The following is a 13,751-nucleotide window of genomic DNA, read 5'->3' on the forward strand; positions in this document are numbered from 1 at the left end:
ATAAATCTTATTTTATTGCACAATAAAAAAAAGGATGGCCTAATCCAATTCAAGAAGATAGTCAATAATGCCAGTTTCTATGTATTTGCAACGTAAGTGAGCGATGTTGGACATCCACATTGGATCTTCATAATCAGTGAACCTTATCCCTTTCTGACTACTACTGCTTGACACATTGAGCACATGCTTCAAAGCTTTATGTGATTTGTTACCATGGTTTTAAATTTTTGTTTCGGTAAAATTTCGGTCCCGGCTAAAATCGAAATGTTGGCCGGAAGTCCTGAAATTTTGTCTGAAATCTCAAAATTACGGTGATTTCAGCTGAAATTCTGTAAACAAATAAAAAGGACATTTTTTCAGTAATTGCAGCCGAAATTTCCAAAATTTATTGAAATTTCGAAAATTTCGGTTTTTGACTTGATTCGAATTTCAGCCGAAATTTAAAACCATGGTTGTTACAAGGTTTAGGAGGGAAAAGTACCAATTAAATATATAATTCCGTTCGGACACCGTTGAAACTTTACTTTCTGAAGCATCTATGATCTGCAAAAAAAGTTCTTAAATATAGTTTAGGGCAATAATAAATCCACACCCACTGTAGGATAATTCGCACCTCTTCCAACACCAATTGACGTAAAAAAGCGTTCAAGTCTGCCACAATTCACGTTAAAAGAGGTGCGAATTATCCTAAAGGCCGGGGGTGCGAATTTATCAACACCCTATAGTTTATTCTTGTAACTTCCACTCAGACCCAGTTTGATAGAAGCATATATGTTCTACAAAAGAGAACCTTTCAACCCTTCTGCAGCCATTGGTAATGTCACTCCCTACAAACTTAGATTTATTTTGTGATAGTGTAGTAAGAATTAGCACTAGCTTTTCTTTAACATTTTATTAATTAAACTATATCTGAATGTTTTTTTTTATTAAGTTTACCAATAACGAAATTGTGTTTGGGTGCCTTTAGCCGATTTCTAATGAAGAACGATGGCTACTCTTAATGTGATTGCATAGACTATAAATTAAAACTCGATTTTTAAACTTCCTGTAGCCCGACCAATGCATGTGCCTATCGAGACAAATACTGTTGGGGCCACTTCACATTGATCCTAAAAAAGGCCCAAAACAGATATTGCATGGCTCCAAAACTGGTCAAGGGGATATTTTGGGTAATAGTTCATTGATTAGACAGGCTAAAAGGATGGGCTCTGCACTTACTGAAAGGTAATTGTGAGCAATATACCGATTTTCTACTGTCTCTTGACCTGCCCTAACCTTTTTCTCAAGAAGAACCTTGCTTTTGCTTCACCACAAAGTCCTGCTAGCCTTTTTCTCTTCTCCTCCCTGCATTTTCACTTCTTCTTCGAACCCTCTCTTACTCCAAGAATGGACTTCAAACGAGGAAAAATGAAAATACATCGAATGGACGGCTAAGATTGGTTTTTTTAGTAAATACAAACAAAGGTTTGGCCCACCATATGGGCTAAACAATCAATCAAACATGGCAGAATTTAAAAACCCATATTGAAAATCATATCACTCTCACCATCTCTGTCAACTCCCACCAACAACTATTCAACTAATGACATCATTCTGTCTTACTCTCTCAACTCCCACCAGCTAATCACATCATAACTCTAAAGAATATATAATAATAATAAAAATGTCATATTCGCCCCTTTTTCTTCCCCGGACACCCTTATTTAGTGTATTTGACGCTTCTTTTTACACTACAAGGGGGAAGCCCAGGTAAGAAAAGGGGTGAATATTGATTAAAAAGAAAGTGCCCTCCCCAAAGAGGCCCACCACGCATACAAGCACTTACACCATATCAATCATCACATAATTTATTAAAAATTCCCTATCTTATACTTATATTAATATGTGTCCATTTGGGTCATGATTCATAGTAAGTTTTTCTTTCTTTCTCGCTCGTAAAGACAACATGTGAACATATTATAATGACGAGAGACAAAACAAATACCCCAAATCAACTCAGTGGGGGTGGTTTTTTGTCTTTTAATTTCTTTGATTATCACTACTGCTTGTCTCTATTGTGCGCCGGGTGTGAGAGTAATCGCTTTTTTGTAATTTTCTGTCCACGGTCTTTAGAATCTCGCGTTTTCAAATCCATGTAAGTCGCTGACCCGATTCAACGACTTTCTCATAATGGCTACTTTCGCAAGCTGTTCAGCGGCGCGCCAAGCCGAAGTCGGCGTCAGCGATTCAACATTCTCTTCTAAACCATGATCGTATCTCCGCCGTTGGATCTGCTGATGATTATGATGCGGATGCTGCTGCTGTCTCCGCCGTTGGATCTCAGCTAGCTCAGCTTCCAAGCCGCGAAGGTTCTCATCGGCTGAAATCGAGCTGGACTGTAGCAACAAAGATCGAGCCGAGGCGAGCAAGTGGTGAGCACTAGTCAGTTCCTGGTGGTCGGCTAGGCGCCGAGCCTCAGCTATGGCTTTAGTAGAGACAAAGAGGTTTCTCAGCCGTTCGATCTTGGGAGCGGATGATCGGACGGCGTGGGGCCGGGGTACGAGTAAGGCTTGCTCTTTACAGTAGATGAGTTCTAGTGTAGTGGGGTCCTTGTAAGAGCATTTAACAGATAACACGTGGTGGACCCCAATTGAAGCCGTTGGCACCCTCAGCTCCACTAGTAGCTCCCGCTCCTCGTCAGCGTATAGATCCCCGAGTCGAATGGAGTTCGAGCCGATCATTGTAGGCCGTCCATTCAACGAATAGATGGCCGAGATCTCTGCTGATGAGGAGCCGAGATGGAGCCGAAGATCTTGCACCACCACGCTGAGCAAGCCACCAACACACTTAGCAAACGCGTCCTCAGCCGGCTCGTGAGTGTAGCCGCTGTTACCGAAGCCGAAAGCGTGGACGGGGATCTCGAGGTGCGCGAACCGTGTGGAAGACACGTGGGAAGATGGACGCTGGCGATTGTTAGGATTGTTTGAGGTTCTCTCATCCTGACCGTCCGATAGCAGCATGATACTCGCCACCGGGTTTCTCTCGCGCCGATCTTCGAGAACTTTCGTGGCTTTCCTCAGCGCCTCGCTCACACACGTGCCTTGGCTGCAGCCGAGCCGGTCGATTATGCGCCGAGCCGAACGCTGGCCGTGAACCGACATTCGGCGCAGAGGGAGTAGCCGTTTAGCCGTAGCCGAGAACGCGACAATCGAAAGCCGATCCGCTGAGCCGAGCGATGAAATAACGAGCCGCATAGCGCGCTTCAGCATCTGAAGCTTGGCTCCAGTCATGCTCCCACTGACATCAAGAACAGTAACTAAATCGATCGGCGCACGGCGAGCCGGCTCAAGAAGCGGAGCCGCCATCATTCCATTCCTCGCCGACTTAGCTTTGACTCTCAACGCCACGGCATAGCTCTCGTGGCTCCGACCAACAGAAACTACAGCTGCCTCTGGTAATAACCCTGCCTCTACTATCTGTAAATCTCCACCGTTGATTAAAGCTTGAGATTTCGACGATGAAGATCGATTGACAGGATTAACAAAAAATCCTTGAAATTCTTCAACCTTTTCTTCTTCTTCATCATCATCATCATCATCATCTTCATCTGCTTCTGGAATCGGGTTAAACCGGCCGGTCGGGGAATGAAGCGGTTCGTCATCGTTATAAACTCGAGATTCTCCGGTTTTTTTCTCTTTCTTACCTTCTTCTTCTCCTTTCTCTATTTCTATGTTTTCTTTTATCTCTTCTTGTTTGTGTTTGTGAATCGCGAGTAATGGCATTTCTCTCCAGGAAGAATTACAGACTGGACAAATGAGACTCCCCTGTTTGTTAACGTGGCTCGCGATACATGGGAAATGGAATGCATGAGAACACTCTGCTGTGAAAATGGCCGTTCCTTGCCCTGCCTTCAAGCTCTGTACACAGATCCCGCATGTATTCTGTACAAAAAGAGAAATCAGAAAGGAAAAAAAAAAGTCAAATTCTTTCATCATTTCTCCAATCTTTACCCACACGAATGCTATCAAACGAAAAGTGAAAAAAAAGTACAGAGGAGAATATTTGAATATTTTGATTTATCAGTTCCTGCTTACCTTGGATAAACGCAAGGTGGTTTTTAAGAGGGCAAATCGAGAAGGAGATTTTGGGGAAGAAGGGTTGGAGGTCTGAAAGAATCTCGGGCTCTTCGTAGTCTTGCACTGAAGTTTAGGGCTATCATGTGCCAGTCTGCTGCTGTCATGCGCCGTTTTAGGGCTATCATTCGCCAGTTTTGGGCTATCGTTCGCCGTTGATTTTGTCCGGCACCGGAGTCTCGGCGTGGACGAATTAGAGAAAAACCCTAAATGGGAAAAACTTCTAGGGCTTGGAGTCTGTTGTTTTTCTGCTCCTCCCATTTCTGATTCTCGAGGGATTGAAGTACAAAATGCTCTCCTCCAACCAGTACCCATTTTTCTTTTTCTTTTTTGTCTAAATCTCAACAAAGAAGAAAGAAAGAAAGAAAAACAAAACAAAAATGGTGTTTTTTCAGTTTCTTCTTCTCACTCTTTATCTCTACTCTGTTTATGTAGAAAGGGTTTGTAGGTTTTGTTGTTTTCTTTGGGAAACAGAAGACAAAAGGGTAATAATAGGATGTAGGTTCTGCAAAACAGGTATGGATTGTGGGTTTTTTTTAGTTTAAAGAAGGAGACAACAAGAGATTAAATGAACAATCAATCCTTCTCTCTTAACCCTTTCGTCTCTTCTCCATTCTCTTTTTCCTCTGATCGCTATTGAAACCCTCAGAACATGTGTAAAAAGATTTCTCCTTCTGTCGAGATCTATGAATCCACTACAATGCTACTCAGAGGGCATTTATATAGTCTATCATATCTATGATCTATCTACTATTTACTAAGATAAGAAATGGGTGTATCTAACAAAATAAGGGGTGAGTTTTTTTTACCGGAGAACCGGCGGGTGACGGTCAGTGTTGTAGAGACAGGTCAACGGTAGGCTCTCCATCCCCACGTTATGGCACCGACACCTGCAAAAAGATCGTGTACACATTATACATGGATGAATTTATGGTATCACCTTCATTTAGTTTCATCTCAGATAGCTTTTCCTTCACGCGTCAGCTATTTTCTTTTTCGAAATGATTTTTTGGGCACAACCTATTTACTTTTGTGCCCTAACAGATGAACGGTTTGGATCATAAAAAAAATGGGCCATACTTACTCTTTTTAGTCTTCACGTGTTTTCACGGCCACCCATCATATAAATTCTCTTGTTTATATATATTTTTTGCGAGAATTTATATGATGGGTGGCTGTGAAAACACGCGAAGTCTAAAAAAGTAGGTACGGCCCACTTTTTTTTATGATCCAACCGTTCATCTGTTTGGGCACACCGTAAATAGTTTGTGCCCCAAAAATCATTTCCACAGGATGATTCTAGCCCTCCGATCTGAATTGATCTGAATATGGAGATTTCCAAAGATCATTTATGGAATCTTCTACAGATCAGAGGGCTAGGATCATCCTATGGAAATGATTTTTGAGGCACAACCTATTTACGTTGTGCCCAAACAGATGAACGGATTGGATCATATAAAACAGTGGGCCGTACCTACTTTTTTTAGACTCCATGTGTTTTCACGGCCACCCATCATATAAATTCTCTTTTTTTGCATCGTAAGTGCCTTGCATCTCTCCCTACTCGTAGATGGGTGCTTGTTAGAGAGTGTTTAATCATCCTAATTTGTACTTGGGTTTTTCTGCTAGGGGGTGCGAATACTAAAGATAGAGTCCGGAAATTCATTCATGTGAAGGTGTTTAATCTACCTATTTGTAGGCCCACATGTTAAAATGGTTGGCTTGTGAGATAACATTCTCTGAAATTAATTACAGACTACTTATTTTTAACATTTCATCTGTTTTGCGACAAGGATAAATACATACAGAAGAATGATAATCTATTATATGATTTCGGTAGATTTTCAATTTGTTGCTTTAGAATTTTAGTATTTTAAATAAGGGTAGTGATAAATCGACCACCATATATCTTAAATTGACCCCCATACAGGGCAGGACAGTGCAGAGAGAGAGAGAGAGAGGGCGCTGATATACCCCCCTCCCCCCACCTTAACGGTTTCTGTGAGAGTGGTTCACTGCTCGAGGATAAATTCACCCCTTTTAACGTTTTTCTTTGCCTTTAAAATCTAACGAATAACGTTAAAGGGGGGATTTTATCCATCACAGGGGGGATACCATTTCCTTAAGATATAAGGGGTTAAGAATTTAAAATAACTGTTTTACCCTATCTACTTATTACAATCCCCAAAAAAGCACACTCATTTCTCTACTTCCCATTGGACGAGAAACCATACAAAACTTCAAAATATCACCAGACAGTAGAAGGCCCCACACGATAGAAAACGATATAAATAATAGGGAAAAATACACTTGGACCCCTGTGGTTTCTGACACATTCAACTTAACCCCTAATGTTTAAAAAGTTACAAGTAGACCCCTGTGGTTTCAATTTGTGTCAGGTAAACCCCCTCAGTTGACGGTTCGTGCACAGGTTGAAGGGTTAGGATGATTTTATGGAGCTGATTTTTTAGGCACACCCTACCCTATCTATGTCAGGGCCCATCAAATGAACGCTTTGGATCATCCAAACAATGTGGGCCCACTGTGTTTTTGATAGTGTTTGTATTCGGGTATGGGGTTTGGGCCTATTACAAAAAACACGGTGGGCCCACATTGTTTGGATAATCCAAAGCGTTCATATGATGGGCCCCGACATAGATAGGGTGCCTCCAAAAAATCAGCTCCATAAGATCATCCTAACCCTTCAATCTGTGGACGAGAGAGGGTCTACCTTAACACAAATTGAAACCACTGGGAGTCTACTTGTAACTTTTTAAACAATAGGGGTTAAGTTGAATGTGTAGAACCACAGGCGGTCTAAGTGTATTTTTCCCTAACTAGTATCTCTTCCGCGAAGGTTACCGGCACGTACCCGTCGTCTTCTCTCCAATGGTGTTCTTCAACACGACGTATCTCATAAAGTCGTCTGCGGCTGTAATACTCTCCCCTGTTCTAATCAGCCAACCGGCGAGTACCCGTCACATGCCCTATTTATTGCCTCTCTCTACCGGTAAACAAAAAACCCGAACCGGAGAGGTAACCGAACCCGGTTCGAACCGGTCTCCATCCTATGGTGGGGCCCGCAGCCGAAACGAATAGTACCTTCCCGAAAAACGTCACGGACCGGATTTGATTTGACAGTCTTAATAACAGTCAATAATTTGGATAGTCACGTGGCTGTCCGAAACGTCTAACGCCGTTAAGTTTTGCTGACGTATGGGTGTGGGAATTACTTTGCATATCCAACGGGGTTAAACGGCGTTAACTCCTTCTGCTTATTATTTAATTATTGTGCCTCATAATTCATTAATGATCAGCTTTTCTTTTCATTTATTTTTCTGGGGGACTGGGACTTCACCCTTACATTGTAACATTGTGCCAGTAAATCAGGGTCGTACATCTGGTTACCTAACAAGTAGATGAGCTACCTAGGACTAGAGAACGAATAGGAAGGAAATATGATAAGGGATTATTACTACCAATAGGGCTTGTGGGTCACAAAGGATGAGGCATGTATGTGCAATCTACACCGTTGATCTTGTAGAACATCATGAGCAATACAAAAAATTGGCTTCAAGATCAAGAATCTAGGATCATCCGATCAAAATTCTGATTTCAAATCAGATCAATTACTTTGGATCTAGGTAGGAGCTCAGCAGCTACTTTCTTTGATTAGTGTTTCGATAATTAATTGGGTTGAAGTGGGCCTAGATAGTCCGTTGGATCCAAAGGATCCGAATGTCAATGGACTTAATTTGGGTACAACAATTGGATCCCTCCTTGTCCATTGAATCCATATGCTAAGGTTCGAAATTACTTTGGATAAGTACCTAGACATAGCTATAAAATCCAATGGAGAGTCCTAGATCTGAATGGAGGGCATGAAATTGTACAAAAATACCTTTCATCCACTTATGCTCATTCAAAAGGGTTGTTTTTGTTATGAAATAACCCTAACCTCAGGTTGTGGCCTTAGCAAGATTAACGGCCTTGATCAAGTTGGTGGCTATTTATGGATATGCGAAAGGGTCTCAACAGCCGACCCCAACTGGTTTGGGATAAAGGCTTAGTTGAGTTGAGTCGAAGGGGTCTCAACAATGGAAGAGTCATTTGAGGAGGAAGAAGCATGATGAGGAGTTGTGTTCCTCCACTCAAATATCTATAAGAAGACTCTGCTTGCACACAATAATTTTTGCATCTTACCATATACAATCCACAGCATAAAAGAGGAGGAAGCAGTCACTATCACCGTCGGTTTTGGAGCAAGGAGAAAACTGTAGAAAAATTCAATCCAGCGAAAGGGAAAAAGGGCATTCGTGGCTTCCGTTATGTTTCGTTTCCGTTTACATTCTAAAACCATGAAGTTAATATTTTGTTTTTCTGTCAAAGTTGGATTGCCAAGATCTATGTTCGATCTTCTCTGATATCGAACGCCAAGAGTTTTCACAGAATTAGAAGGCACCGATGAATTAAAATATCCTTCATATCTCTTATTAATTTATGTTTATTCATGAGGGATATTTATGTAATATTTAGAAATGTAATCAAAACTACAAACCTTTCATTTTCTATGTCCATTCTCGTCTCTTTCTAGTTTTTTTTTTTTTTTTTTTTTTTTGTCTCTCTTCTATTATAATCCTAAGTCCTATTCTGCACAACATAAGTAGGGCTGAGGATTCAAAATGGATCCTGATCCGGTTTTAGAAAGTAAGATTCGAAAAGCAACCCAAAAATGTACACGGATTCTGACTAAGACATAAGTGGATGTGGATCCATTGACACTCCTACAAATGAATGGTTGAGAGAGAATGTGAGTAGCTACCCAAATTCAATAAGAAGCATTTAAGATCACGATCTTCTATCCAACTTGCTCACCAATCAATGGTCCCGATTCCCTAATGGTCCATAAAATGGACTACTAGACTCAATGGTCAGCATTAATGAATTTTTAATTTTATAAATAGAGGAATGATAGAATGAAGGGCGTCATTGCAAAAATCAGCTTCTAGGTAGGGCTGCAACTCAAGCCGGGTTTTACCCGACCCGCATCGACCCGACCCGAAAATAGCCTGGGTTGGGTTCAGGTTTCATGGGTTTCGGGTCGAGCCGGGTTGAGCATTCAAAAGCCCGCATGAATCTCGGGTCGAGCCGGGTTTGAAGGGGCCCGACCAGACCCGAGTTACATAAGTTATAGTATGTACATTTTTTTCTATTGTTAGTTAAAAGTTAAAAGTGAAAACCCACGCACCCACTGTTACTGTATGTGAGTGTAATTTTTGCTTCTATGAGTTGAGTTGATTCAAGTGTTTGATTCAGCATTGTTTGAATGTAATTACAACATTGTTTGATTAGAGCATTGTTTGATTTAAGTGTGATGTGAGTGTAATTACATCATTGTTTGATTCAAGTGCAATGTGAGTGTAATTTCTGCTTCTATGAGTTGAGTTGCCTTGCCAAACAAGAATTTTTCTTAAAAAATTGCGTCAACGTGAAAAAACCCGACCCGACCCGAGATTTATCATGGATAGGGCCGGGTTTGGGAATCGTGAGTTTTCTGGAAAAAAAACCTGACCCGACCCAACCCGAGATATTTCTCGGGTAGGGTTGGGTTCTCCAAAACCCGACCCGCCCGACCCGAGTTGCAGCCCTACTTCTAGGGCGCCCTTATTGTAGCCTTTACCCGTTTAGCCGGTCTGGTTGTGTCAAGACATGCCACGTGGTCTTAGCGCAAGGCCACGTATGCATACTACTAAGCCACATGACACCCGTTGCCTGTTTAGAACGGTTTGTTAACGAGATTTGAACAAGAAAAAGAAGAAATATATAACTAAGAAAAGTGGAAAGTGACATATTAGCCCCCTCTTCGTCCCAGATCCACCCCTGTAGTGTATTTATGACTACTGTTTTTACACTAAAGCCTACAATGGGAGTAGCCCGAGGAAGGAAACGAGGCGAGTTTAACATTTCTATAATAATAGGGTGGTTGATATCCACACTACCATATTTTGATTATGGCACTACTTAAAAAAACGGTCGTCTTTGGATTGCCAGAATCAAGTAAAGTGATCGAGCTCCCTTCACAAGATGATCTAAACCATTCATTTATTGGCCAACAATGTAAATAGGTTATATGCCTCGCAGATCACTCCATAGGATGATCAAAACATTTGTCGTGAAACACTGTAAATAGGTTTTGCCCTGTAGATAATATCCACAGGACGATCCTAACCCTAAGAAGATGAAGAGGTTTCTATAATGTACAGTGTGACTCTAGAGATCCAAGGGTTAATATCATCCTACGGAGATGATCTACATGACATAGCCTATTTACATTGTGGCCCAATAAATGAACGGTTTAGATCATTCTGTGATGTGGGTTCACTCTACTCTCTGAAAAGTACTGGACTTCACGGCCCTCTCCATTAAAATCTCGTGAAAATATGAAGATATTATCAGAAAAAAAACAAAAGTAGAAGCTCCCTTTTATCGATTAAAGAAGCTTCCATCGTCTTTGTCATCTTATTATTTTGTCCTTTGTCTTCTTATTATCTTTGTCTTCATTTTTCCTCTCTCTCTCTCTCTCTCAATCCGACCTTGGACGCATGACAATCATGGACCCAATTAATGAGTAGGTGGGACCCATCTCGTTTCGTCAGGTGCCTACCCCTTGTGATTGGATGGGCCCTCCCTCCCTCCCTCTCTCCCTCTCTCCCTCTCTAATGGTTATCGTTTTGTAGAGAAGAAGATGTTAGAATTATAATACACCAACTAAATATAAAAAAACTTTCCAAGTCTGAAGGGACACATGCATTTCCCTTTGGAGACACTCCATGGGGAGTACCAAATAAATAAAAATGTAAACAAATATATAAATGAGAATCCCAAGATTAGGTTAAATGTCCTTATTATATAATAATTATGGTGTGGCTCTCACCAAACCCTACCACTCCTTTGACTAGTAACCTTCAATTCCATTATTAGGATCAAGCACTTTATTTATTTGTTTATTTAAGTTGGGATGATTATTGAGGGGGATATCCCAATGAATATGATTTAGAAAATCCCTACATCGCACATGAAATAATTGGACACCCCATATGGTCGATCCCTAAGACTCAATTTTTCAACACCAACTTGAGGGCTGATGTTAACAAAAGAAAAAAATAAATAGATGAAAAAGAGGAAGAATTAAAATAAGAATCTGTAATCACTCCATGTGTTGAGCTACTTATGGGGGGGATAAACATTGTTTCGGGCGAGTGGATCCATGTAAATGATTGAGACCTCACAATTAACACTTATTTACTATATGGAGTTCTTGATCCAAAGGAAATCGTTGAGGGAACTGTATTATATTCGTGTTAGTTGAACTAAGCTGCACCATTAGTACTGCTGGGCGGGGGTCGGCCCTGAACCATGAGCGGGACGAGTTTCTGCATCATATGGCTCGGGCCGGTTCTGGGACCTGTAAAGTTCAAATTGAGTATTAGATTATATGACTTTAAACATGATTTTCTTTGTTCATATTGAGTTGAGGCATTGTAAATTCAGTACCATTTCAGTACTTTGCTGAGCTGATTGTAGCAAATTAAGAATGTAGTTTCTTGTTAAGTGATGCGAGCCAGCCGCAGTAATCAGGGTTCTTAAGTAATGGGTTTAAGACTAATTTAGAGAATAAGGTTAGTGAGATTTGGAAATAATTAATAACTTAGAATAAAAACAATTCAGTTGTTGTAGTGGTAACGAGGCTGGCATGGTTTGTAGATTGCCGTTAGAATCTCATTGACAATGGAAGCTTAAAATATCTGAGGGTTTTTGGTTTTTATAAGTGTAATTTACTTAGGCCCTGTTCATTTTAGATTATTACAACCGATTGTTAATGCAAAATCTATTACTGGCCTCAAAATTATATTTAAATTTGAGTATATTAATCGGTTTAGCACTCACAATCGGTTGTCATGATCTTAAATGAACAGGGCCTTAACCATAAATAAATAAACAAAATAGGAAAGGATATCAAGAGTCAAATTTTGTATTTGATTAGCCGTTGCTTATTCTTTCATAGACATATCACATGGGCGTGGTGGGTGGGTGAGAGAGAGAGAGAGGCATCAAATCTGTGTAAACATCTAGTGGCTTTTATTCCTTCACCAATCATTACATATTTAAGTTTTCCAACGGTCTAAGTCATATTTCCCCCACCTAAAGGCCTAAACCATTGAAAGAAAGATAATAGTGAGTGTCAACCAAAGCTCATCCTACATACCATTATCTAAGGGGCACCTCAAAAGTTAGATGAATCCTTCAAACATCTAATCTATTAAACTATTCATGATTGGGTTTAGAGAAAACTAAGATGTGTTATAACGAAAAACAACCAGTCGGATTTGGTGTCGTAGGACTGGTTATCTTAACCAATCTCTCGCAAACCCAAGATCCTTAGCATTGATCTTCATCTTGATTGTCCATCTTTAAATAGGCAATGAAATATTCGTTCTCTAGGCCCAGTTTGGATTGCAGGAATTTTCGAGAAAAAATTGGAAAAGGAAAAAAGATAATCTGAACCAACCCTATTCAATTTTTATTTAGAGCGGCCTTCAATTTACGATGATATCCCTCTAAATTAACATATTATTTCCCTCCAACTGTGGAGAGAATATAATTTGATATCAGAAAAAATTTCACCCAAAATGTTTTTCTCGCAATCCAAACACGTCTTTTTCGAGACCTAGATGATAATGCTCTCTCTCTCTCTCCCCCTCTCTCTCTCTCTCTCTCTCTCTCTCTCTCTCTCTCTCTCTCTCTCTCTCGTGCAATCCAAAGGCTCTTTGACATCAGTTTTGAACTCTCTCTAAAGGATTGAAAACCCCAGGGCTTTGATACCATGTTGCATTGGACATGTCTTTTTCGTGCAATAACTATCTTTACCCCCACACACCAGCTCATTGATCTACATCTTTAATCATCCCTAATAATGATGGATATAAATAGCCGCATATAAGATGCCTTCTGTGTTAGTGACTCCTTACATAGGTCTTTGGGCCTGCACTGAAGATGGATTATTTGAGCCTCTTTTGGAAGCCATCATATACGGCCGATTGTCATTATTTGCAAAGAACGGGTACCCAGGAAGTCTCTTTCATGATCATTGAAAATTAATGGCCATGGTTTTAATTCTCAAAGAGAGTTCTTCATCTTTTTTTCACCACGAACTTGGGCGCACTTGAAATATTATTGATGAATAAAAGGAATACAAGAGTGGGGGCATACCAGATACCACCTTATCTCAAAATCAAGCTCTTATCAATAATATTTAATGGACCATGTGGGGATTCTTCTTGTCAATGACTCTATTGATCAAGATTTTACTGTCTGCTTCAAGCCAAATGTTAAATAAACCAAAATAGTTTACAATACCTCAGCCCATCTACCATACATCTAGTCTATCCTTGATGTTGTTTGATTTAATAAAATCACAGAAACCCAACTCAGGTGAATCTAAGCTTAGTTGGTATGCCAAAGCATGTGCTTTTGTAGTTATTAATGGAGTATTAAGATATTCTTAACCTAACTCGGGTGAATCAGAGTGTAATTGGACATGGTCAATGCTTGTTATTGTTTATAATTTCAATTGGGGGG

General features: G+C 40.4%; 1 protein-coding gene across 1 annotated transcript; it reads right to left on the bottom strand.

Annotated features, from left to right (window-relative positions):
- Window positions 1-1,821: 1,821 nt before the first annotated feature.
- LOC143876204 (Zinc finger (C3HC4-type RING finger) family protein) lies at window positions 1,822-4,813 on the bottom strand. Its single transcript, XM_077377899.1, has 2 exons — window positions 4,074-4,813; window positions 1,822-3,920 (listed from the first exon to the last, which is right to left on the bottom strand). Exons 1-2 carry the CDS (start codon window positions 4,425-4,427, stop codon window positions 2,109-2,111), a joined length of 2,166 nt encoding a protein of 721 aa, XP_077234014.1. The 5' UTR covers window positions 4,428-4,813; the 3' UTR covers window positions 1,822-2,108.
- Between the last annotated feature and the right edge of the window lie 8,938 nt (window positions 4,814-13,751).

This window comes from Tasmannia lanceolata, unplaced genomic scaffold, assembly GCF_043159265.1.
Source record: "Tasmannia lanceolata isolate RefF3 unplaced genomic scaffold, GAP_Taslan_0.1 ptg000004l, whole genome shotgun sequence".
Lineage (NCBI taxonomy): Eukaryota > Viridiplantae > Streptophyta > Magnoliopsida > Canellales > Winteraceae > Tasmannia > Tasmannia lanceolata.

Coding starts and splice junctions, on each gene's coding strand:
- LOC143876204 (XM_077377899.1), bottom strand. CDS start 4,427: ATGGGTACTGGTTGGAGGAGAGCATTTTGTACTTCAATCCCTCGAGAA. Junction 3,921..4,073: donor CCACCTTGCGTTTATCCAAG/GTAAGCAGGAAC, acceptor CTTTTTGTACAG/AATACATGCGGGATCTGTGT.